Source organism: Myotis lucifugus, unplaced genomic scaffold (genome assembly GCF_000147115.1).
Source record: "Myotis lucifugus unplaced genomic scaffold, Myoluc2.0 scaffold_16, whole genome shotgun sequence".
Taxonomy (NCBI): Eukaryota; Metazoa; Chordata; class Mammalia; order Chiroptera; family Vespertilionidae; genus Myotis; species Myotis lucifugus.
Genome location: NW_005871064.1, coordinates 11,433,608 through 11,455,789, shown reverse-complemented (window position 1 = coordinate 11,455,789; position 22,182 = coordinate 11,433,608). Strand labels below are relative to the sequence as shown.

Below are 22,182 nucleotides of genomic sequence, written 5' to 3'. Positions count from 1 at the left end.
AAAGGTAAGTGGATCATGGATAGATCGATTGGTGGGTAGGTGGATGGATGAATGCATGGATTGGTTGGTGGGTGAGTGAGTGGGTGGATGGATGAATGGATGGATACATAGATGGACAGATGCATGGCTAAATGGTAGGTGGATAGATGCATGGGTTGGTGGGTGGGTGAGTGAGTTGGTGGATGGCTGGATGGATGGATTGGTGAGTGAGTGAATGGGTGGATGGCTGGGTGGGTGACTAAATGGAAGGATGAATGGAGAGATGGAAGGAAGAGGCTACACATTTCTAAGGGAAGTGGCCTGAGCAGTAGTGCTGGGCAGTGCTATCTTGCACCCATGGGGTCTCAAGTGCTGCAGGGTTCTTAGTGTTTCTGTTCCATACCCAACTGTCAGCAGGCCTTGCATGTCCACACCACAGAGGGACCTCTTTCCCTACCCCTGCCCCTTGTCCTTGCTTTGGATTGTTACACAGGGCAAGGCTCATAGGGAAAGGGGGTGTCTTGGTTATCTGGCTCAGGCCTCTGTCTTAGTCAGGCCCTGTGTCCGTAAGCCTGTGGCGGAACAGGGGTGAGGGTGGCTTTTTCAACATCATTAAAGCTTTGAGGTGAAGGAATCATTTGTGGGAGCTCAGGGAACACCCTTAACCTGGGGTAGACCAGATGGCCATAGATTGGCTGGGAGGTGTGGGAGTGTGGACACCTTTTGGACAGTAAGGCAGGGGAAAAAGAAGACATAGATCATACATAGGAGCCAACAAAGGTCCCAGAAGAGACACAACTAGGATCTGAAAGGACAGTACCCACAATCATGGATGGCAGGGACAACAGGGCAGCTGTACCCCGAGGAGAAAAAGGGCCTGTGCCTACTCCCCAGATGGACAGTGTGTCCCCTCCCCTCACAGCTGGCCCACACCACTCACCATCCAGAGCAGGTCCTGGTAGTGCACCATCATCTGTACCACCTCGGCGGCCCCCTCTGCCAGCTGCTTCTCCCTGCCCTTGAGGAGTTTGGGGGGCTGCCCTCGGTGAAGGAAGAGATTAGGGGCCATTACCGTGGAAACATTCCACAGTGTCATCTTGTTGCTCTGCTCCTGGGCCACCACCTTCCTGAGGAATTCCAGGAGTGCCTGTGGAAGGGCACAGAACTTTCTTCAAATCTTAGCACACCCCTCATGTGCCCTACCTTCCCCAGAACATCCTGCTGTGCTACTTGGGGGCCTTGCAAGGAGCCAGGGGCTGGAATAAGGGTTTTAGTTTCAACTTTGCCATCAGCACACTCTGTGACCTCTCTGTCTGTTTCTGGCAAAACATGGCCAAAACTTTCCCCCTTCCCTGCTCCCTCAGAGGTTAATGAGACATCCGGGTCACACTTCAACTTCCAGGCAGAAAAGAGCCACCACTCTGGGGAGTGGGTATTTTCCTGGCAAGCCCAACACAGTTCCTTTACCTGGATCTGGGGTGTCTGAATCTGCCCAAAAGGCAAGGGAAAGAACAGGGAAGCAGAGACAATGGGAAGGAATGGAGATGGTGGTAATAGCTGCCATTTAGTAAGTGTTCTTTGTGTTCCTGGTCCCTTAGCTAGCACCTTACATGCATTTATCATCTCATTTAATTCCCACAACTCTTTAAAGTAGGTTCTACCATTTGTACCCATTACACAGAGAAGGGAAACTGTGGCTTGTAGAATGTGCCCAAGGCCACATAGACATTAAGGATGAACAGAAGGAGGGAGGATAGAAGGATGGAAAGATGGATGGGTGGATGGATGGATGGATGGATGGATGGATGGGTGGTTGGTGGATGAGGGTGGATGGAAGGAAGGAAGGGAGGGGGGAGGGAAGGAGGAGGATCGGGGGAGGGAGGAAATGTATTAAACACTTGCTAAGTACCACATCATCTACTCTGTGATTCCTTCTATATTAGCTCTTGTGTTCCACAAACAATCACACAGATGGTATCATTAGCCTACGTTTACTGAAAAGGAAACAAATTAAAGAGGCTATCTCTTCAACAAAGCTGAGGCACAAGGCGTGATGGTCACTTGAGCCCAGGTCTATCTGGTTATAAATACTCCTTTAGGGCCTCCTGTGTCCACATCAGACAAGGGTTCCAGTAGACCTGGGGTCTCCTCACAGCCACACCCTAGCGGTATGTCTTGGATTTGACCCAAGGACAGCCAGGAAGGTGCTGGGACCTAAGCCCGGGCTGCACCCCAGCCCCAGCCCCCAGTCCTGAATTCCCGTTCCCATAATACACAGTGGGAGTTCCCCAAGTGAGTATTTCCCAAACTAGTGTTCCACGGAACATCATGCAATGCAATGCTTTCCATAACAAAAGAGGTCCCTGGACACCTGACTCAGGATCTGCTACACACTCTAGTCCCACCCAGACATTCGCAAAGCCTTGGCATATCAAGGCTCTGAGAAGTCCTGTAGGAAGGGATGATCCTAACCTTACTTCACTGACTCAGTGTCCACCCATCTTATCTGGGCAGAGAGCCTTCTCCCTGAGACCAACAATGATGTTGGGCAGTGCACACTCCAGTGAGCACCATGTCCTCTCAGGGCTCATCTCCTTTCTTTAGGGAAAAGGTCTCAGGAAAGATGAGGCCATCACTGTTGGTCATCACTGCACCCCAGCTCCTGGCAGAGTTGTTGAATGAATGAATGAACGGGCACACTTGGAGCCATTACTGTGGCTGTGGGCTGAGATGACAGAGTGGAGGCAGCTGGAGGTAGCTTTCACCTTCAAGGCGTTCCTGTTGGGTTCCGGGAGAATCAGGATGAGCAGGTGGAGGGCCTGCAGGCGCTGCCTCAGGTCAGGGATGTCTGAGGGAAGAGGGCAGACTTGGTCTCAGTCTCTCAGTGAGGCCAGAGACTCTCCCTCAGTCTGAAGCCCCCTTCTTGGGGGAGGGGAGATTCCAAAAAACCCTTCTTTTAAAAAATGTTTTTTTAAAACATTGATTTGAGAGAGAAAGAAAGGGAGAGGGAGAGAGATAGAGATAAGAACAATAATGAGAGAGAAACATCGATTGGCTACCTCCCACAACTCCCTACTGGGGATCAAGCCCACAACCTGGGCATGTACCCTGACTGGGAATCAAACCAGTGACCTCTTGGTTTATGGATCAACACTCAACCAACTGAGCCACACCGGCCAGGACAGGAAACCCTTCTTTATAAGGCCTAGAACTGTTCCTGGGCTAGTGTTAGCTCAGACAGAGCCCCAACCAGTGCTGGTCTTGAGGCTCGCTATACCGTGTGAATAAAAAATAACACACACATGTGCATGCACACACACACATACACATGCACATACACACGCCCAGACATGCAGCCTGAGAGGTATATCCCAGGGTCAGAAATGCAATTGGTTCGCCTCGTCACACTGCACACGCACACTCATGCACATTCATAGACAACACACACATACATGCACACACACACAATACACATGCACACACACACACATGCCCTTCCTCTCCCATCAGGCAGGGATCAGGTAGTGCCATCTTCCCACCACCTTCCCTCCCAGGCCATCAAAAGCTCTTCTCCCAAATGCAAAGGCTTGGGAACTCACTGGGCACCACGGCGAAGGCCGGCAGGTACTCAGCAGTGAGCAGAGGTGCCGGCAGCTCCCGGATAAACCTTTTGAGCAAATCGGACGCATCATTGTGGTGAACCTCGTCCCAGCTAAACAGGCCAGTGTAGAAATCTCTCTCCAGCTTTTGTTCCAGCCCCTGGAGAAAAGAGGGGCACTAATGAGAAGTTGGCTCAAGGCTCCACCACTTCTCTGGGCCTCAGTTTCCTCATCTGCAAAATGGGGACAATAATAGCACTCTTCTCATAGGAGTTTTGTGAGGATTAAATGGCCTAATGTGTGTAAGTCACTCAACAAATACCAACAGTCTCAAGCCTATGCTATATTGTGCCACCTCTACCCTTTCAAACCCTCTTGAATTCCAGACCCAAACAGAGACCAACAGGCTGTGAACTGGATTCTCTTCAGGATTAACGCACACGTGCGGATGCTGGGAGATGCAGCTTCAGCGAGGTGGGGGAAGCCAAGCCATTACCTTGACCCTGGCCTGTGAGCCAGGCACTCTGAGAATGCCTTCCATGTCCAGTCCCCTCTTTTCCAAACAGGACAGCAGCTGTGAGAAAAAGAAACCACCATTTAAACCAGCAACCACTGAAAAGTGGGATTCAAACTGGTGTGTTTGTCTCCCAAAAAAACAAGGCAGAGAGCGGCGAAGAATGGCTTTCTTGGCCACTCCCATGAGCCAAGCATTGTTCTGTGAGCTTTTTTCCCTAAATATGCATTTTTCTCATTCAATCTCTAATAAGAGAATACTGTTATTCTAACCCCACTTCACAAACACTGAAAGGCAGGCTCAGAGAGGCTCAAAAATCCGCCCAAGTCTCAGCTAGCATGTGTCAGAGCCAGAATTGGAACCCAGGTCTCCTGATTCTGAAGTCCACATGGTATCTCCCAGGCCAGCCATCGGGGTGCCCAGGGCCAGCCTCTGGCTGGCTAAATGAGCCCAATCTGGGGACAACTTACAGCTTGAAGTACCAGCGGCACCTGGGTGCTGGGGAGGGCTTTGCGGTCAGCTTCCAGCAGGGCTTCAAGGGGCACCCCAAAAAGGCGAGTTTCTGCGGGAAGTCCAAAGAGTAGAAGGGGTGTTTCACTTCCTGGAATGACAGCTGGGCTCCAGCCTGCAACCTCTCCTGGGCGACTAGAATCAGACTCCTTTCCCTGTGTGAGGCCTGAACTCTGGAGGGTGGCTGAACTCAACCTGCTCTCAAGCAGAACACGAGGCCTCAGCAATAATGAGAACATTGGATGCATCACAGAGCAGACGTCTCAGCTGGATAAAGAGGCGTTGAAAGAAAAGGTGCTGCTGCCCGGGGAGCGCTGGGTGCCAAGTGTAACAATGGTCTGGGGAGAGGATTTTGCTCAGCAGGGATGGACCAAGTTCCAATGAAATGTACTTCCCAGGTCTTCTCAACCATCCTGCCTTGCAGGCTTCTCAGATAAACTCATCTTTCCAAGTCTACTCGGCAATGTTCTTCCTTCTCATTCACTTGCCTACCCCTTTCTCTACCAAACCCCTTCTCCTGGTCTATCCATCCATCATCCTCTTGTCTTTATCAAGAAACAATAAAAAAATTGCAATGCGTCATGTTGACAATGATGCAGTGAGATGAACAGTCTCATACACTATTGAAGGGTAATATATACCCAGAACTTCACCAGTATATTCTAAAACAATCTAAGATGCATTTAAATTTGAATGTGCAGCAATGAGCCCAATCTGGGGACACCCACCAACATCTGAGAAGAGTAAACAATTGTTGATTTAAGTCATGAGTTTTGAGGTTGCCTGTTATATAGCACTATTGTGGCAATAGCTGAATGAGACGAAAACTCAGAAATGTCCATAACTCTATACTATAAAGTGAAAAGGGGTTTATATACATGGGGTGGGAGAGGAAGATGATGCTCTAAAAGCTAATAGTGCTTACATCTGAATTATATTTTTCCTTTTTGGATTTTACTCAAATTTCCTACAGTGAGTAGGAACTGTTTTCAGATGTAGAACAAGTACATAGAACTGAAGGAAATAAAGCAGCTAAGCATATTCTGGTGGAAGATTCCCCACGCAACTCGCTCAGTGAGAAAGCCAGGACATTAGTCACAGGGCTTTGAAGTGCTGGACTGCTGACCTGTTGCCTTCTGCTTCCCTGCCTTGCTCCTCTTCAGGTCCAAGCCCAGGACGTCGCAGAGCGCAGTCAGCTCGATGAGGGCCAGGGCGGCGATCTTCTTCATGTCCTGCGAGGACAGGTCTCCAATCCTCGTCAAGCCAAGTCTGCCTTTGGGGATCCTAAACTTCTAGGGAGGGAAGCAGAGACAAGCAAGCCAGATGTCCTGTAAGTGTGTTGAGGCCCCGCCCCCACCCCATCCCACCCCCAGGCGGTTAGGGAGAGAAAGAGCAGAGTGGATGAGAGCAGGGGCTCAGAGCTTCATCCCAGGTCCAAGTCCCACCTCCACCTGACCTCCACCCCACATTGTGAACCTCTAATTCCCCATTTGTAATCATACAACAGTGCTTACCTCATAGTTTTGAGGGTAAAATGGGCTAAGGGGTATAAAGGGTGCCAAGCACATAACAGTAATGGGAAGCTCTCTTTACTGCCTGTATTCCAACCTGAGGACTGGAGGAGAGGGATCACCCCACGGGCCTCTTATTTTGCTTCTATTCTGATCCTTTGTTGCTCTTCCTCGCCCCACCTATCCCTATCCTTGCTCTGCCATACCCCAACCCAATGCTCCTCTTCCTCAGTATTGATTGAAAAATAAATGATGCTCGACCGCGCCATCTAGAGGCAAGAATGGGGATCTACAGGCATATTCTGTCGCTCCCCTTCCTCCCTCCCCACCCCCCCACTGCCATAGGTGAAAAGTTGAAAACAGCAAGAGGGAGGGGCAAATGTGTTTGGTATTTGCCTGGAGGACTTGACCAGATTATGCCCCAGTGCCCATTGGAGTGCTAAGGGAAAGGAAGCGTGCTATGGTTGTAGGTTGTAATGTTATGGCTATCAGACAGCCCGTGCTTGCTCTACGGTGCATAGAGCCAAACTTCCTGGGTTCAAATCCGACTTTACCTGTGAGTTTGAGTAAATAATTTTACCTTTCTGTGTGTCAATTTTCTTACCTGTAAAGTGGGGCTAATAACAGTATCCACTTCACAGGGTTTTGGGGGGAGATTAAATTTGATAAAGTGATAAAACACAGTGCCTGACAAAGTAAGTCCTCAATTATTATAACTATCACTATTTTTAAGTATTTACACAATTGCCGTTAACATAACAGATGAAATTAAATCATGTATGTATAGTATTTGGTATATGTCCGGTCTATGGTAAAAGGTCTATATGTGGTATCTTCGGCATTATTAATTATTATCATTCATAGTTTAATGGGAAAATCAAATCATCAAGGATAGAAGATATGATAATATTGAACATTAATTATCTATGATGCTTTAGAAATAGAAAGTCAGTCTTTAAAAACTCTGACACACCATGGTTACATAAGAGACTATCCCTGGGAGAAACCAGGTGAGTAGCACATGGGAACTCTCCTATTTTTGCAACTTCTTGTGACTCTAAAATTATTTCAAAGTAAATAGAAAAATCCTATTTGCGTGAATGAAAGCACCTTCACACTGCAGTAGAGGTTACTGCACTTTCCCTAAGGAGTAGAGAGGAACGGTCAGCAGGGCCTGGCCCCCGCCCCCTGGGCAGCATCCTCACCGGCAGGGACCCCTTGCTCCAGACACAGGTGCCTCCCGGGGGCTGCCTGCCCCTCTGCAGGAGCAGTGCGGCCTGTTCCGAGTAGGCGGAGTCCATGTGGAAGGCGTGCTCCATCCCAGCCTGTGCCTGCGGCCCCTCAGGCTCTGCTGCTGCGGGAAAACAGGACAGAGAGGCAGTCAGCACCTGCCGCCTCCCTGCCTCCTCCTGCCCAGAGCCCAGGGAGCAATTTCTCAGGCTTCGGCCCTTCTCAGTAGCGACTGCGTAAGACCAGGGGGCTGAGTTCGTGACCCCAGAAGCAAGTTCTTAAGCTGAGGACTCAAGCCCTTTGCCCCAAGAAGTGATTTCCCAGCATCAAAACCCCAGGACCAAATCAATACCGTTAGGGATCAGATCCATTGCCCCAGGAAGTAGTTTCCTGCTAAGGCCTATTGCCCCAGGAAGTAGTTTCCTGGCTAAGGCCCATTGCCCCAGGAAGTAGTTTCCTGGCTAAGGCCCATTGCCCCAGGAAGTAGTTTCCTGGCTAAGGCCCATTGCCCCAGGAAGTAGTTTCCTGGCTAAGGCCCATTGCCCCAGGAAGAGTATATTCCCAGGCAAAAGTTTCATGGGTGGAGAGGGGAAAACCCCATCAAAGAGCGCAACTCCTGTCCCTTGCGCTTTTTTTCACTCGTCCCTGGAGCACGGAGAGCCCCAGTGCCAGCAGGAGGGAGAAAAACGTCGGGGAGTGTGGCGCCTTCCTTCCCCCCGCAGAGCGAGCCTGGTTACGCCTGGAGGGACTTCCGGGGCCCAGAAAAAAGAAGGCCCCTTACCTGGAGGAGACCTAGGGGCTCCGGAACTGAGCGGGGTTCCATTTTATCCCTGACTCCCCTATTCTCTGAGGGCATTTTCTTAAACAATTTACAGGCAATTTCCAATTAATTTTCTTTCCCACCCTTGGGAAATAAAACCCTTTCGAGCCCCCGTCTTCAGGGAGGGAGCAGCTGAAGCGTAAGGATCTTGCCCCAAAGAGCAGCTGAAGCGCAGAGATCTTGGGGGGGGGGGGGGGGGGGGGCGAGCGCTGGCCCGGGCCTCTCTGCCTTCAATGCCTATTGCATTAAGCACGTGTCATGCCACTTCAGCATGTACAAAAGAAAGAATAAAATGCCTGTAACTTCTCAGGTTACAAGTGTCGGCAGGATATACAACTGATAAAAACATATTATAATTGTCCTGACAATAGTTATATAAAGAGAACCTAAGCTTTCAGGCCCAGGCAAGCACACATGGTGGCAACAAGAAATGCACACACAGCGGACAGCCCTGCCTGCAACCTGGGGACACAGTGGCCTGCAAGCACCCGCCAGCACAGCCTTTCAGCAGGACCAGCTTCACTGAGGGTGTGAATGGGCCCAGCAGACAGGGCCTGCAGTCACCTTTGTGCTGCTGACTTACCCCTGCCTTGAAGCCCCCAAAGATGTCCCTGACATCTCTAACAGGTGCCTTGGGGCGTCTTCGTGCCGAGCGGGCGTAGATGTCCAGCCGGCGGCGCACAGCGGCCACCTGGGTCTGTGTGAGGGTGGACAGGAGCCCCCGGTGATGACTGTCCAAGCCCAGGCCACCAAGGAGGTCCGACAGGCCTGTGTCCTGCAGCCACTGGGATTCAGTTTCTCCTTCTGCCAATAGAGGGAGACCATCCAGATAAACACACACAACTACACTCTCCGCCACACGCACTAACCGAGTGACATGCAGAAACACACACTCAACCTGAGTGCAAGAAAGACCCACACATCTGACCACGAGATTCACTAACATCAACCACACTCTTCAATGTGGAGAACTAACAAAATATCAGAGAATTTGGGGGGCATGGATGGCATTAACCAGTATCTGGATTTAAACCTATACAATCATATTCTCTTGGAAACAGCAGGCTGAGGAGGGATGCCTGCATGTTCTGACTCTGGAAGGTAGCCAACGATTCACCCCCCCCCCCCTCCCAAATCTGACAGAGATCACCACAGGGTCACATGGGCCCAGCGTGGAGAGCACGGGCAAGCAGCTGCTGTCCCTTGGAAAGTCTCACTCTATTCAAGACCTTATCTGTGTTGGAATAATCCCCTCAACTGTGCTTTGTAAGGAAACGGTCATGGTCTTACAGCAAAACCATTCTTCCAAACTGTGGGGTGGTGTTGAGACTGCAGGTCCCTGGGTCCCACCTCCAGAGATTCTGCCCTAGAAGTTCAGGCTCAGGACCTGGGAACCTGAACTTGAACTCCCGCCTTCCCGCCTTCCTGCCCAGATGATTCTAATACAATGGAGTCTTCAGATCACACTTGGGAAACACCGGTGAGTTCCATCTTATTATGGGGAAAACAGACGAGAACTTGGGGAGGAAGCTGTACCCATGTGCGAGCTGCTTGCTGGGGTGCCCAGTTTGACCAATTAGTCAACCAAGTGCTGGTGGTTCAAAATATCAGAACTGCTTTCACGGCAGGCAGCCTGAGCTGTGGCATGTACAGATGTTAACCCACCGCATTCCCCATGCACTTGGGAAGCAAACAAACGCTGCCAGGGCGGCCACAAAGTTGTGGGTCCTCCCCTGACCTGTGCCAGCTGGTGAAGGCACCGATCCCACTGTGATGCCAGGACCCGCTTCTCCTCTCACCACGGGATCTCTTCCAAACACCAGTGTTTCCTGCAGGTTCCCAGGAGATCTGAGTCTCCCCCATGACCACACATGCTGTACACCATGGGCTAGCACAGCTGACTCATAGGCCAGATCCAGGTTTCTGTGCCCATGCCCTTTCAGTCCCTCACTCATCGAACACGTGAGGAGGAGTACAAGAATGGGCTTGGCTCTGTTCTAGGCCTGAGGGTATAGCAGCGATGGGCAATGGCCCAGACCTCTTGGAGCTTACATTCTACTGGGGAACACAGACAAAGCACAAATAAATGCACTGTGTCATGTCAGGCGCGGGGATGTGCTCTAACGGCAAATAAGGTGGGTCAAGGGGCTAGAGAGTGAGGGGCGGGGTGCTGCTTTACTTAAGGAAGTCAAGATTTCCAAGGAGGTGACATTTGAGCCCCATCCTGATTGGAGAGAACAAACCAGGCAGATCCCTGAGGGAAGGGCGCCCCAGGCAGAGGGAACAGTGAGGACGAAGGCTCAGAGGCTCGAGTGTGCTTTCCTGATCAAGGAAGCAAGGAGGCCTGAGTGGAGGCAGAAGTGGAGACATAGGAAGACGGTGGGAGGGCATGAGGCAGAGGGGCCTGGGGCTGATTTGGAAAGCCTTGTAACCTGTGATGTGTAGGTTTTGCATGTCCCCAAATTCTTTGACACACACCCCATTAAGAGGTGGGTCTAATTCCCTCCCCTGGGATATGGGCTGGGCGCAGGAAAATAGGGTGTAGCAGAAGTGCCGCTGCCTGCCTTCCAAAACCGGGTCATGAACGGCGAGCCGGCTTCTGCCTCTTCTCTCTCACTGTCTCTCTCTCTCTGTCTCTCTCTCTCTCCTCCCGCTCTTGGGACCCAGTTGCTTAGCTGTAAGGAAGCCCAGGCCCACCCAGAAGCAGACAGTAGGCATTACAGTCCTAGATGAGGCCCAGCTGACGTCACAGCCACCACCAGACTCAGAAGTGAGAAATCCTTTGAGACGACTCCAGCCCTGGCCACCATCTGATTGTAGTTCCACGGGAGCCCCAGAGTGAGGACCGCCCAGCTGAGCCCTGCCGACCCCTAGAACTGTGACACCGTGAGAATAATGATGATAGTTGCTTTACACCGCTCAGTGTGCAGCGGTTGATTATGCAGTATGGATAACAGATACTGAGAGAGGTGGGGACACCTGGGGGATGTTGAGCAAAGGATTTAGGATTCCACTCAAATGTTAGCTCCACGGGGAGACTGTTTTGTGTTCACGGCTGTATCCCTGGTGCCTAAAACAGTGCCTGGCAAGAAAGGGGCAATTATACACGTGTGCTGAGTGACCTAATCTAAGGAGGGATGTCATCTAATTTAGGGTGACAAGGGATCGAGGGGGGAGCAGGGAGACCAGGGAAGAAGCTACTGCAACAGCCCGAGAGAGATAAAGCCCTTGCACGTATGGTCTGTGCCTGGAGCTTGCACATGTCTCCCCTGCCACAGGGGCCTCCCTCCGCCCAGCAGCCCCTGCCAGCACTCCTCACCCTCTGGGGGCCGGCCTTCGCCCCCGCTGCCATCCTCTTCTCTCAGCTCATCCCTCTGTTGGATCCGCTCCACCTCCATCCAAAAGCCATCCAGGGACAAGCTCTCGGCCGAGGACACCCGGGAGTGGGAGCGTTCGGCAGGGCATGCTCGCAGCGGGTTCTTCTGCGGGAGCTGACTCACTGGGCCGGACGAGGGGCCAGAGCTGCAGCAGGCGGGAGGGAGGAGAGAAGTCAGGCAGAGCCCCGCTCACGATGGGGTCTGTCCGGGGCTTGGAGGTTCTCCAGAAACCGGTCTGTGGCTCCTGGGAGCTGGGCGAGCTTCCTGAGCAAACTTCCTAGGGGGGACAGACACACGGCCAGGCTCGCAAACTGACCACTTTACCCATCGTCCCTGAGAATCACGTGGACACAGATGATGCCCAGAGGGTGGAGAAAGGCCAGGCAGCACCGCTTTGTCCCACCTTCCTGGGCAAGGCAAGCAATCCTGGACCCGCAGAGGGTAGAGTGAACATTGATGAGAGGGAGTTAAACACCAGGACACGAGAGGAAATGACAGTGCAGCGCCTGACTCATCTCACTGAATTTCTACCCAAAATGGCAGGTATCTCCTCCGCACCCGCACCCCCTTATCTGTGAGTCTGACTCCCACAGCCCTGGTTTCCCTGTCTCTACCATGTGACCACCTCGTCCCCTGCTCTCCAGCCAGATCTGAGCAGACCAAAGTGCCAGTTCACAGAATGCAAAGGAGCAAAAATTAAAAGTAAAAAAAAAAAAAAAAAAGATGGACCAAATATTGGGTAAGTGCTCACAAAAAGGACAAACATATCAATATCACTTCCAGATTAAGAATTTATTCTAAGGGAGAGAAAGAGGAAATCCACAAAGAACCTATGCCAGCCTCTAACCTGACCCACCCCAGCCTCGTCACAGAAACTGGAAGTAAAGAAAGAGCTGCCAGAAGTGTGAGGTTGGCGGACACGCGTGGGCCTCAGCGTTGGCCATTTCCCCGCAGGAACTGATTTTCCAGTTGCAAGTTTGCAAGCGCCCCAGTCTCTCTCAGACCTCCATGTCTTTGCATAATTTGTCCCCTCTACTAAGGCTGGGCTTCCCCAGTCCCAGCCACACATCCCTTCTACGGCCGATCTGGCCCATGATTGCTGCACTCGAGACGGTCTTAAAATGAGACTAGGGCCCAGCGGGCGTGGCTCAGTGGTTGAGCACTGACTCATGAACCAGGAGGTCATGGTTCCATTCCCAGTCAGGGCACATGCCTGGGTTGCTGGCTCGATCCCTAGTAGGGGACATGCTGGAGGCAGCCGATGGATGATTCTCTCTCATCACTGATGTTGCTATATCTCTCTCCCCCTCCCTTCCTCTCTGAAATCAATAAAAATATATTTTTAAAAAATGAGACTTGGTGAGAGAGGGAAAGCATCTCTGAAAGCCAGGCAAATGCAGGAGGTCGTCAGCGTTGTTGGGCAAGGGGTGGGAAAGGGATGTCACCACGAGCCCGAGCCCGGTGGGTGGAGCACAGGGGCGGTGACCACGGTGGCTGCCTTCCCAGCCTCCTTCCCACTCACCCGCTCTGTGTAGCAGGCATGACCCCACCCCAGCCTCGTCACAGAAACAGGTCCAGGCCGGTTTGGATTAAGAGCCATTGTGTGAGTGCCTGCTCCTGGGGACGGCATTTCTTGGGGGTGACGAACATGTTCTAAGATTGATTGTGATGATGGTTGCGCAACTCTGCGAATATACAAAAAACCGTTGGACTGTACACTTGAAATGGGTCAATTGTATGGTGCATCATTTTCTTATCAATAGAGCTGTTAGTTAAAAACAAAAGCACCGTTGTGCGCATTCCTCCAGCCACAGGAATTATTCCGCAGACGGAAGCACCCGGGACTTCAGTGGGGATTCTGGGGTACAGACAGTTGCTCCAGACCTGGCTTACAGTCAGTCTCCTCAAGGAGTGGGCAGTCACACAGGGGGACCCAGGCTTCGGCCAGAGTAGGTGCCACACACAGCAATAGAAAGAAGTGTTAACACTGGGCCCTGGGGGGCCCCCACACAGGGCATGTTGCCGAAGCACCCTCCTCCTGTGTGCGGCGGGGTTCTTACTCACCCCCTGTGACAGGCGCTTGCGTGTTTTCATTTGTATCACAAGTGACCCTGCGACAAGCATCCCCGTGTTTACTGCCGTGGCCCTCTGTGCAGAGGTGACCGTGGAAGAGCGAGTGCCAGAAGCAGGATTGCTGAGCCAAAGGGTTTTTGCCAAATCGTCTTCCAAAAAGGATTGTTCCATTGGAGCTATTTGGTTGTTTTTGTTTGTGTCTGTGGCCCAGGACAGGGAGTTAATTTTGCTCCTGCTGCCTACCTGGCCTTTGTCTTGTGGGGTTCTGTGCCCTGGGGTCCCTGAGGCTGTGTTTTTCCCACAGCTGGAGATCCCATCCATAGATGTCCCCCCAACTTCCGGAGGTGGGTTAGTACCGAGGCCAGCCGCATGGATGTGGGGCTGCGCAGTCCTGCCCAGGAGGCCTCCGGCGTGGTTAGTGCTCTGCTATCGCCATGTCGAAATGCGTGATCATTTTTGAACAAAGGCCACATTTCATTTTGCAGGTGGCCTGTCCCGCCAGCACCTCACCCATGCACCCATGTGCCTTTTCCCCAGTGTCCTGCCCACATACTGGGCTCGACTCCAAATTATAAACACTTCCGTCCCCAAACATACGCCGATGTGGTCAAGCAAAGAAATCTCAAGCCTGCCAAGAGCCCAGAGGAGGAGGCCGGGCACACAGCCTGTCCACGGCAACAGCTTGGCCGTCTTCACCAGCAGAAGCTGAACTGGAGACCGATTCCCAGTTCATTATGAAGTTGGCTGTTCCGCTCTATTTATGCTTTTGGGGAAACTGCTTGTCAGCACGCCTCCTGCGAATGTGGTTGCCCCCTGCTGGTGCACAGCTCGGCTTCCTCAGTGGCTTTGTCATTGGCTTGGAAATTACCAGCATCTGCATGCTTTTGTGACACAGCAATAAAAAGAGTGAGTAAACCAAAACAAAAGTGATCAACTGTGCCACCGCTTTCACAGCCAAGCAGTGAGAGGAGGGCAATCTTGGGTGAACTTTTTGAGGAGATCAGGTGGGGGCGCAGGAAAAACCAGAAAGGAAATAAAACCCCGACAGTTCTAGAGGCGTCATTGCCCCAAGCCCACATTTTGCAGTGTGGCAACGAGACCCCCATTTAGTCAGAGAATGGGCCTCAGCACATCCACAAAATCTGTTCTGAGCTTCACAAACAGCCCGCTTTTTTTGTTTCAATTTTGATGGGGGATGGTGCCCCTTTGGATGTAACAGCCTATGCCGTGCACAACCTGAGCATCAGTACACAGCAACCCTGCCACCTCTGAAGCAATCCCATGGGCTGGGGTGGGGGCTGGGCAGAAATGAGATATGAAAGGCAAACTCTGTGTTTACACTTTTCAGTATCATCTTAACTGAGTTCCTCAAATCTCCATAAGACACCACCAGACGGACTGGCTCATTCAGGGGGCGTGCTCATTCTTGAATTGTTCAGCGACGCTCACCGCATTTCTTCCACATAATTCCACTAGAGCTGGACTCTGGGTCACAGAACTTTCGAGTGTGACTATTTGTGTTCTGAACCACAACAGTAACAACACTTTGACATATGATGTGTATAAGGTAGCTTCCTGACTCAGACCTGGGGCTGGGCCAGGAGACGGAGGAAGGCACGGGGGTGGGTGCTCCCTGCAGCTGGGCCAGGTGGGCGAGAGCCAGAGATGCATGAGCCCTGCTGAGCCGAGGAGCTGCATTCCAGGTGTGGAGACCAGGCCCACAGGCCAGTGAGTCTCAACCCTGAGTGTGCACCTGAACCACCCAGCTGCTTTTCAAACTCCCAGGGCCCAGGCAGTGCCCCAGACCAAGGGCAGCAAAAGCATCAGACACCGGCATTGCTTGGAGCTGCCCAGCCGACCGCACTGGGCAGCCAGGCTGGGAGGCACTGTGGGGAGCGTCGGTACGTGTCTGGGTTCAGAGACCTGCAGAGGAGTTCTCAGGAGTGGGGAGGGAATGGATGGATTGCATCGAAATTCTCACCTGGCACTTCTGGGAGGGGCAGCCTGCATTTCTGAGATGACTGAAGGAGATTAAGGTTCTGCCCATGACCTCTGAGATGACAAATGTACCCGACCGGAAGATCAGGACCAGCCAATCTCTGTGTGGAGTAGCAGAGAGGCCACCCCACTGAAGTTTAACACATTTCAAATAGCTTGCCATCATTTGGACACGAGGAAGTCTCACATTTTAAAACCTGCTAATTCCAATGCTCTCCACCACAACGCAATCAAAAGAGATGATAATCCTGGGCCCCTGTCCCTAAGTGACAACTGGCTGAAGCTGAGTGGTGGTGGCCCCTCCAAATGGGCTTCTGGCTGAGTCACTTAGTCAGATGTACATACGGTGTTGGCCCGGACAGCTGCCACTAGTCCCTGTGGCTGCTGAGCACTTGGAATGTGGTCAGTATGACTGAGGAGCTGAATTTTTTTTTTTTTAAATATATTTTATTGATTTTTTCACAGAGAGGAAAGGAGAGGGATAGAGAGTTAGAAACATCGATGAGAGAGAAACATCGATCAGCCGCCTCCTGCACACTCCCTACTGGGTAGGTGCCCACAACCAAGGTACATGCCCTTTGGCCAGAATCGAACCCGGGACCCTTGAGTTCACAGGCCAACGCTCTATCCACTGAGCCAAACTGGTCAGGGCAGGAGCTGAATTTTTTACTTTATTTCATTTTAGCTAATTTCCATTCAATACTGGATGCTTGATTCGGTTACTGGAAAACCTGGATATGTGGACCCATTCTGCAAATTCTCAGTCCTTGCCCGAGAACTACTGAATGAGAAACTGGGAGTGGGCACAGCAGCGGGGTTTAAACAAGCCTTCTGGGTTATTCCGAGTCACCCATCTAACCCGCAGCTTCTGAGGGGGTAAGGCAGGATGAGGCCGGGTAGAGGCAGGTGACGACGGTTTGGAGAAGCAGCATGGAAACGCTGCTGTGGTAGGCAGAATCTGCCCCACCCCCACCCCCCACCCCGAGTCCCCGCCAAAAAAAGATGCTCAGGTACTAATCCCTGGAATCTGTGGCTGTTATGTTACATGAGGGGAGGTGGGTTAAGGTTGCAGAAGGGATTATGGTTGCTGATCAACTGACCTTGAGATGGGGAGGTCATTCTGGACTAGCTGGTGGGCCCAGTGAAATCACAAGGGCCCTTAAATGGGGGAGAGGGAGGCAGAAGAGTGGAGACCAGAGAGAAGGCAGCGTGAGAAGGGCTCACCTTGCCACTGCTGGCTTTGAGGCTGGAAGGGGGCCTCTGGAAGCGGCACAGCGGGCTCTCCCCAGGTTCTCCAGAAAGAACCACAATCCCGCTAACACCTTGCTTTTAGCCCGGGGAGGCCCATGTTGGCCTTCGGGCCTGCAGAACTCTGAGGGAATACATTTGGATTGTTTAAGACCCTAAATTAGGGCAGCAATATAAGACATTTGGCACAGTGGCCAAGGGCCCAGGCCCTGGCGTCAGACTGTGCGGGTCTGCGTCTGTCTTCTCGATGTGTGAGCCTGGGAAAGTATCTTAGCCTTCCCTCCCTACCCTACAGAATGGGAGTGCTGCTGATGATAATTGTATATACAAGGTTGTGAGCATGCAATGCATGCAAAGCATTTGCCCCATAGTAAGTGCCCTATCAGATACTTAAAACAACACTGTGTTCCAAGCAATTATGAGGCCAACAGCCCAACAGACAGAACAGTGACCAGGGTGGGATGGGGTTGAGCAGAGCAGGCTCCCTGGAGGAGGCGATGTTGGAACCCAGCTTTTAAGGAACATCAGAGAGGAAGGGAGATTGCAAAGCTCACAGGAAGGGGAGCAGGTCATGATGGTGGTAAGTACAAAAGAATTTCCCCTGGTGGATAGGAGCCCTCATTGGGGTTTGATGGGAATGAAGCCCAGGAGAAATGAGGGGTGGAGGGAATCATCCCCCCAAGCAAAATAAAAGCCAAAAGCTATCACAGAAAAATGCCTGGGGTTCGATTCCATCAAAATTTAACACGTCTGTATAACAAACTCATCATAGACAGATTAATAAAACCAGTGATCAGCTGAGAGAAAATATTCACAACAAATAGTGTTACTATCTAGTCTATATAAAGAGCTCCTAGAAATCAGTAAGGAAAAAAAATACTCCCCCAAAATCCAATAGAAAGGGAAACAGCAGATATGAATCAACAGTCACTGAAGATAAAATGCAAAAATGCTCAATATGGAAAGATGTTGAACTCCACAAGTCAATGTGGAAATGCAAATTAAAACAGTGAAATGTTCTCAGCCATCAGATTGGCAAACATCAGATTGCTAACACCCAGGGTTGGCAAGTAGCAAGGAAATGAAATTCTCACATGCTGTGGGCATCAGCCGGCCAACCTCCGTGGCGTCAGCAGTACCTGGAGATGAGGGGGGGCGGGAGGTGGGGCGGGGGGCAGCTGGAGGGGTGGAGAAGCCCAGGGCCTGAAGGGGGCAGTCTGACCCTCCATGTAATTAGAGCCTTCTCCCTCGGCTCAGCAGGGCGGCCAGAGAGGAAACAGGAAGCCCTGTCAGAAGAGACCTGCCCTTTCGGGCGTGCAGGCAAGAAGGGGAGGGGCCGGTTCCTCCTGAGAGAATTTGCCTGCAAGGGCTTTTCCAGCGGAGCAGCACCCAGGTGGCAGTTCTGCAGTGGAGATCCCTGAGGACTTGACCGTGACTCCGATTAGAATGACTGCACTGTACACCTGAAGCTAATGTAATATTGTATGTCAACTGTAATGGAAAAATAAAAAACAATGTAAAGCAAAAAGAAAAAAAAAAGACTTATTTTGCAAATAAAGGAACAGGCTCAGAGAGGCGCCGTAAGTGAAAGTGACTTGGTGCTCAAATGCAGACCTTTCTACCATCCCGAGGCCTCAGGAGGCCTGAGTTCCCCTGACGCCCTGGAAACAAACCCGTGCTGTGGGTGTCAGCTCCCAAATCTTCCCCATGGGCGGTAATGCCTGGCGCGCAGTGCACACTCCCCATACCTGCACTGCACTATCTTCGCAAGCACTCGTTTCATTTTTCCCTCTAGGAGGTAGGAACTGTCATTTGCAACCATCTTGCAGAAAAGGAAACCGAGGCTCAGAGAGGTCAGGTAACTTCCCCAGAATCCCACAGCAGCTAAGTGATGAGGCTGGGCTTTGAGACGCAGTCTGTCCTCTACCACTGATACATTTAAATTGTGTGTGGGTGATCCATTCTGGGCTTGAGGTCACATGGGGAGGGGAGGGGGGTGTTTGGAGATTTAAAGGTACATGATATCTACAGAGATTGGTTGACATTAACTGTGATGGTTACACATGAGTAAAATATATTAAATTTGTAAAAGTGACTTATTTCAAACTCCCTGTGTGCAGTCGGCCAAGTCGCTTAACCAATTGTTAAGGGAATGTGATGGTTGCACTAGACTACCTATGGGCCCCCCAGCCTCCCTGATCTCTCAGACACTCAGCATGTGAAAAACAGCCAACCACCCCAGGAAGAAAAGAAAGGTGAGTTAGAACAAGATGCAACTGGCAAAGACTAACATGAGCCAAAATGTCCTGGCAAGAATGTCAAGAATATAAATAAACAAAAGCTGGCGCCCAGAAGGTGAGTCTGCGATTGGATACAACCTTCCTGGGAAATCATTTGGTGATATGTTCCAAAGTAAAAGCATATGCCTTTGGACTCAAAGATTTCTAATGGGAATTTATCATAAGGATAAGTGCTCAGAGACATGTGTCCAAGACAATGCAGTATAATTTATACAGATAGCAGTCGACTCCCAAAGACAAGGAAACCACCAAAAGTCCATCTCAGGAGGCTAGTTAACAAAAGCAGGGCTCAGCCATAAAATGGAAAAGCACGCAGCCTTTACAGAGAACAATGTAGATCTCTATATTTCCATGAAAAGGTATCACATGGAAAAGATCAAATACAAAATGCTACAAGTATATGTGTTCTACACATGGATTAGCATATATGTTTTCCACATACAGATATAAATACATATTTATGAAGCATAAAATCTTAAGGATTTATACTGAACTGTTCACAATTGCTATTCTTGTGGGTTGGAAGTGGCAGGGGGAAGTGGATTTCACTTGCTATTTTTTGCATTTTTATAGCAATCATGAATAAATAGAAAATATATTTCTATTTAGGAGTGAGGTTGACTGAATTCCTCCAGAGTCATTAAGACTCCTCCCAAGGGCAATGTTGATCGATTCTATTGTATGTGAACTATAATTGAAAAATAAGACTACTGTTCTGGAAGTCAGAGTGTTATTTCTGCTTGTTTTGTTTAAAGTAACAAAGGGAATGCAACAAAATCCATTTGTTCATTCATAGTCACATAGAGAGCCTATGTCCCACTCACTTTGTGGGAAGTTCTATTTGATGACAACACTGACTCTAGTCACCCCTGCTCAGACCTTTCTCATCAGCATTTAGTGCATCATATTGCAGTGGACCAATCCTAGGTCTTCCTCCTGGACCAGCCTGTGGCAGCCCGAGGGCTGGGAGCATCTTATTCATCCTCATGTCCCGTGCCCATCACGGGACTTCAGTAGAGGCAGTGAGCATTTCATTCATTGAGCAAGCATTTCATGAACACCCACAATGCACTGGGTTGTGGAGATACACGAGTGAACAAAACAGATGTGGTCTGACGTCTGGGAGCTTATGGTGTTGAGTAAATACATGACTCTCAGGTGAGTGAGTGACCAGGGAGATGAATGAACTCAGAGTATAGGGAGAACTGACCTAGTGACTTTGAGGACTGGCCTGGAGCAGACGAACCAGCCTGTCTCAGGGAAGTGGCTTTCACATTTTTTTTAATTTTTTTTTTTTGCCAGTGGAATCTCTTTTCAATAAACAAAATAGAGAACAATAATACTATTATAAACTCTTAAGTTCAACCAAAAGCATTCACGGATCATGCAACCTATGTAATTTTGATGGGCAAAAAACAGTTGAGATATAACACATGACATGTGTGATGCCGTTACCAGTTTTTCAATACTCAAAAACATAATAAAGATCGAATTCAAATAAAAGATTGACAGAACTCTGGAGTTTGAAAAATTGTTCTGGAAGTCAGAGTGTTATTTTTCTTGTTTTGTTTAAAGTAACAAAGGGAATGCAACAAAATTCATTTGTTCATTCATCCAGTAAGTACTGAGCATATTCAATGGGTCAGGTACTCTTATAGTGAATTCAATATTAATGGCCTTGGGGATTACAAGGAACTAAGAAATTAAGGGTGGGCATGGTCTCATTTGTGTAGAACTCTACAGGGATAGGCTCTCCGAGGTATATGCCAAAACTTTAACAGCAGTCAGTGCTGGGGAATAGGCACATTTCTGTCTGCACTGTTGGAATTTCTATAATATTCATTTTGTGATATGCTATAAGCACACATGGGGAGAAATGACTTTTAAAAAATCCTGGTCTGGTTGTCAGAGGTACCTGAGCAGGAAGAGTGACACAGCTGTCAGCCAGGTGACCACACAGCCACACTCATCCAGCCGAGATCTCATAGCTTAAGATCCTGAACCTTGAACCCCAAACGACCCCTGGGGTGCCTAAAGCTCTCTACATTCAGAAAAAGGGGAAACAGTACATATTGAGCATCACTCACATCTCTAAGAAGCCGAAAATCAGTGTCCCCTGCAGGAGCCAGCAGCAGGAGCCCAGGCCAGTGTTGTGTCCCAGGAAGGGTCTGGGCTTGGGGTCCCATATACCGTCTCCCCCCACCACTTGGGCCATTTCCTAGACCTCTCAGAGCATGTTTCCTCATCTGTAGGAAGGGAGAGGGATTCTTGCTTCAGAGGGGTGATGTAAGAACTGAAATGACCTACACCCCCGGCACATGGTAGGTCTTCAATTTGGTCCCCTCATTCCTCAGCCTTGGCCCTGAGACACCAGTAGCCCAAACCTCCCCCATCTCCTCCTGTGATTCCTGTACCTGCAGCCCAGGTCAGTCCGGCGCTGGGCACAGCGCCCCGGCCGCCTGGCGATGTGAGCCCGTGGGATCCTGGGACACGGTGAGGCCAGGGACACGGGGGCCAGCCTCCCCATCTGGGCGGTGGGGAGAAGGGCAGGCTCTGCCATGAGCTGGCACCTCACAGCTCACAGGTGCCTCTGCGCTGCCGCTGCCGCTGCCGAGGCTGTTGCTGTGGGGCTGACTCAGGCAGCGATGTGAGCAGGAGAGAGGCTGCTCGCCCAGTTCCCAGACACCCTCTCACCAGGGCAGAGGTCCAACCTCCTCCCAGGCGGGGCTGGCTCAGCCAGGGCCACCTACACACACACACCCCTGAGCCCTGCCCACCTGCCTGCACTATGGTCAAGTGGAAATGGCACCTTTAAAAAACAGCCATAAAATATAATTTATAGTGCCATTTTTCTTACCCACAGGCCTTTCATTGTAGGTAAAACTGCATTAATAAAAGACCAGACTGTCCGGTTGGCTTGGCTCAGTGGTTGAGCGTCGACCTGTGAATCAGGAGGTCAGGGTTTGATTCCCAGTCAGGGCACATGCCCGGGTTGCGAGCTCTATATCCAGTGTGGGGCTTGC

General features: G+C 50.7%; 1 protein-coding gene across 1 annotated transcript in view; it reads right to left on the bottom strand.

Moving 5' to 3' along the window:
- Positions 1-21,762, bottom strand: part of ARHGAP40 (Rho GTPase activating protein 40) — a 28,402-nt gene extending 6,640 nt beyond the window's left edge. Inside the window, 12 exon segments of the mRNA XM_014452593.2 lie at positions 920-1,126; positions 2,745-2,827; positions 3,579-3,738; positions 4,075-4,152; positions 4,563-4,654; positions 5,729-5,894; positions 7,319-7,467; positions 8,125-8,182; positions 8,185-8,202; positions 8,747-8,967; positions 11,483-11,685; positions 21,574-21,762. Coding sequence (XP_014308079.1) covers positions 920-1,126; positions 2,745-2,827; positions 3,579-3,738; positions 4,075-4,152; positions 4,563-4,654; positions 5,729-5,894; positions 7,319-7,467; positions 8,125-8,182; positions 8,185-8,202; positions 8,747-8,967; positions 11,483-11,685; positions 21,574-21,719 — 1,581 coding nt within the window. The 5' untranslated portion in view covers positions 21,720-21,762.
- Between the last annotated feature and the right edge of the window lie 420 nt (positions 21,763-22,182).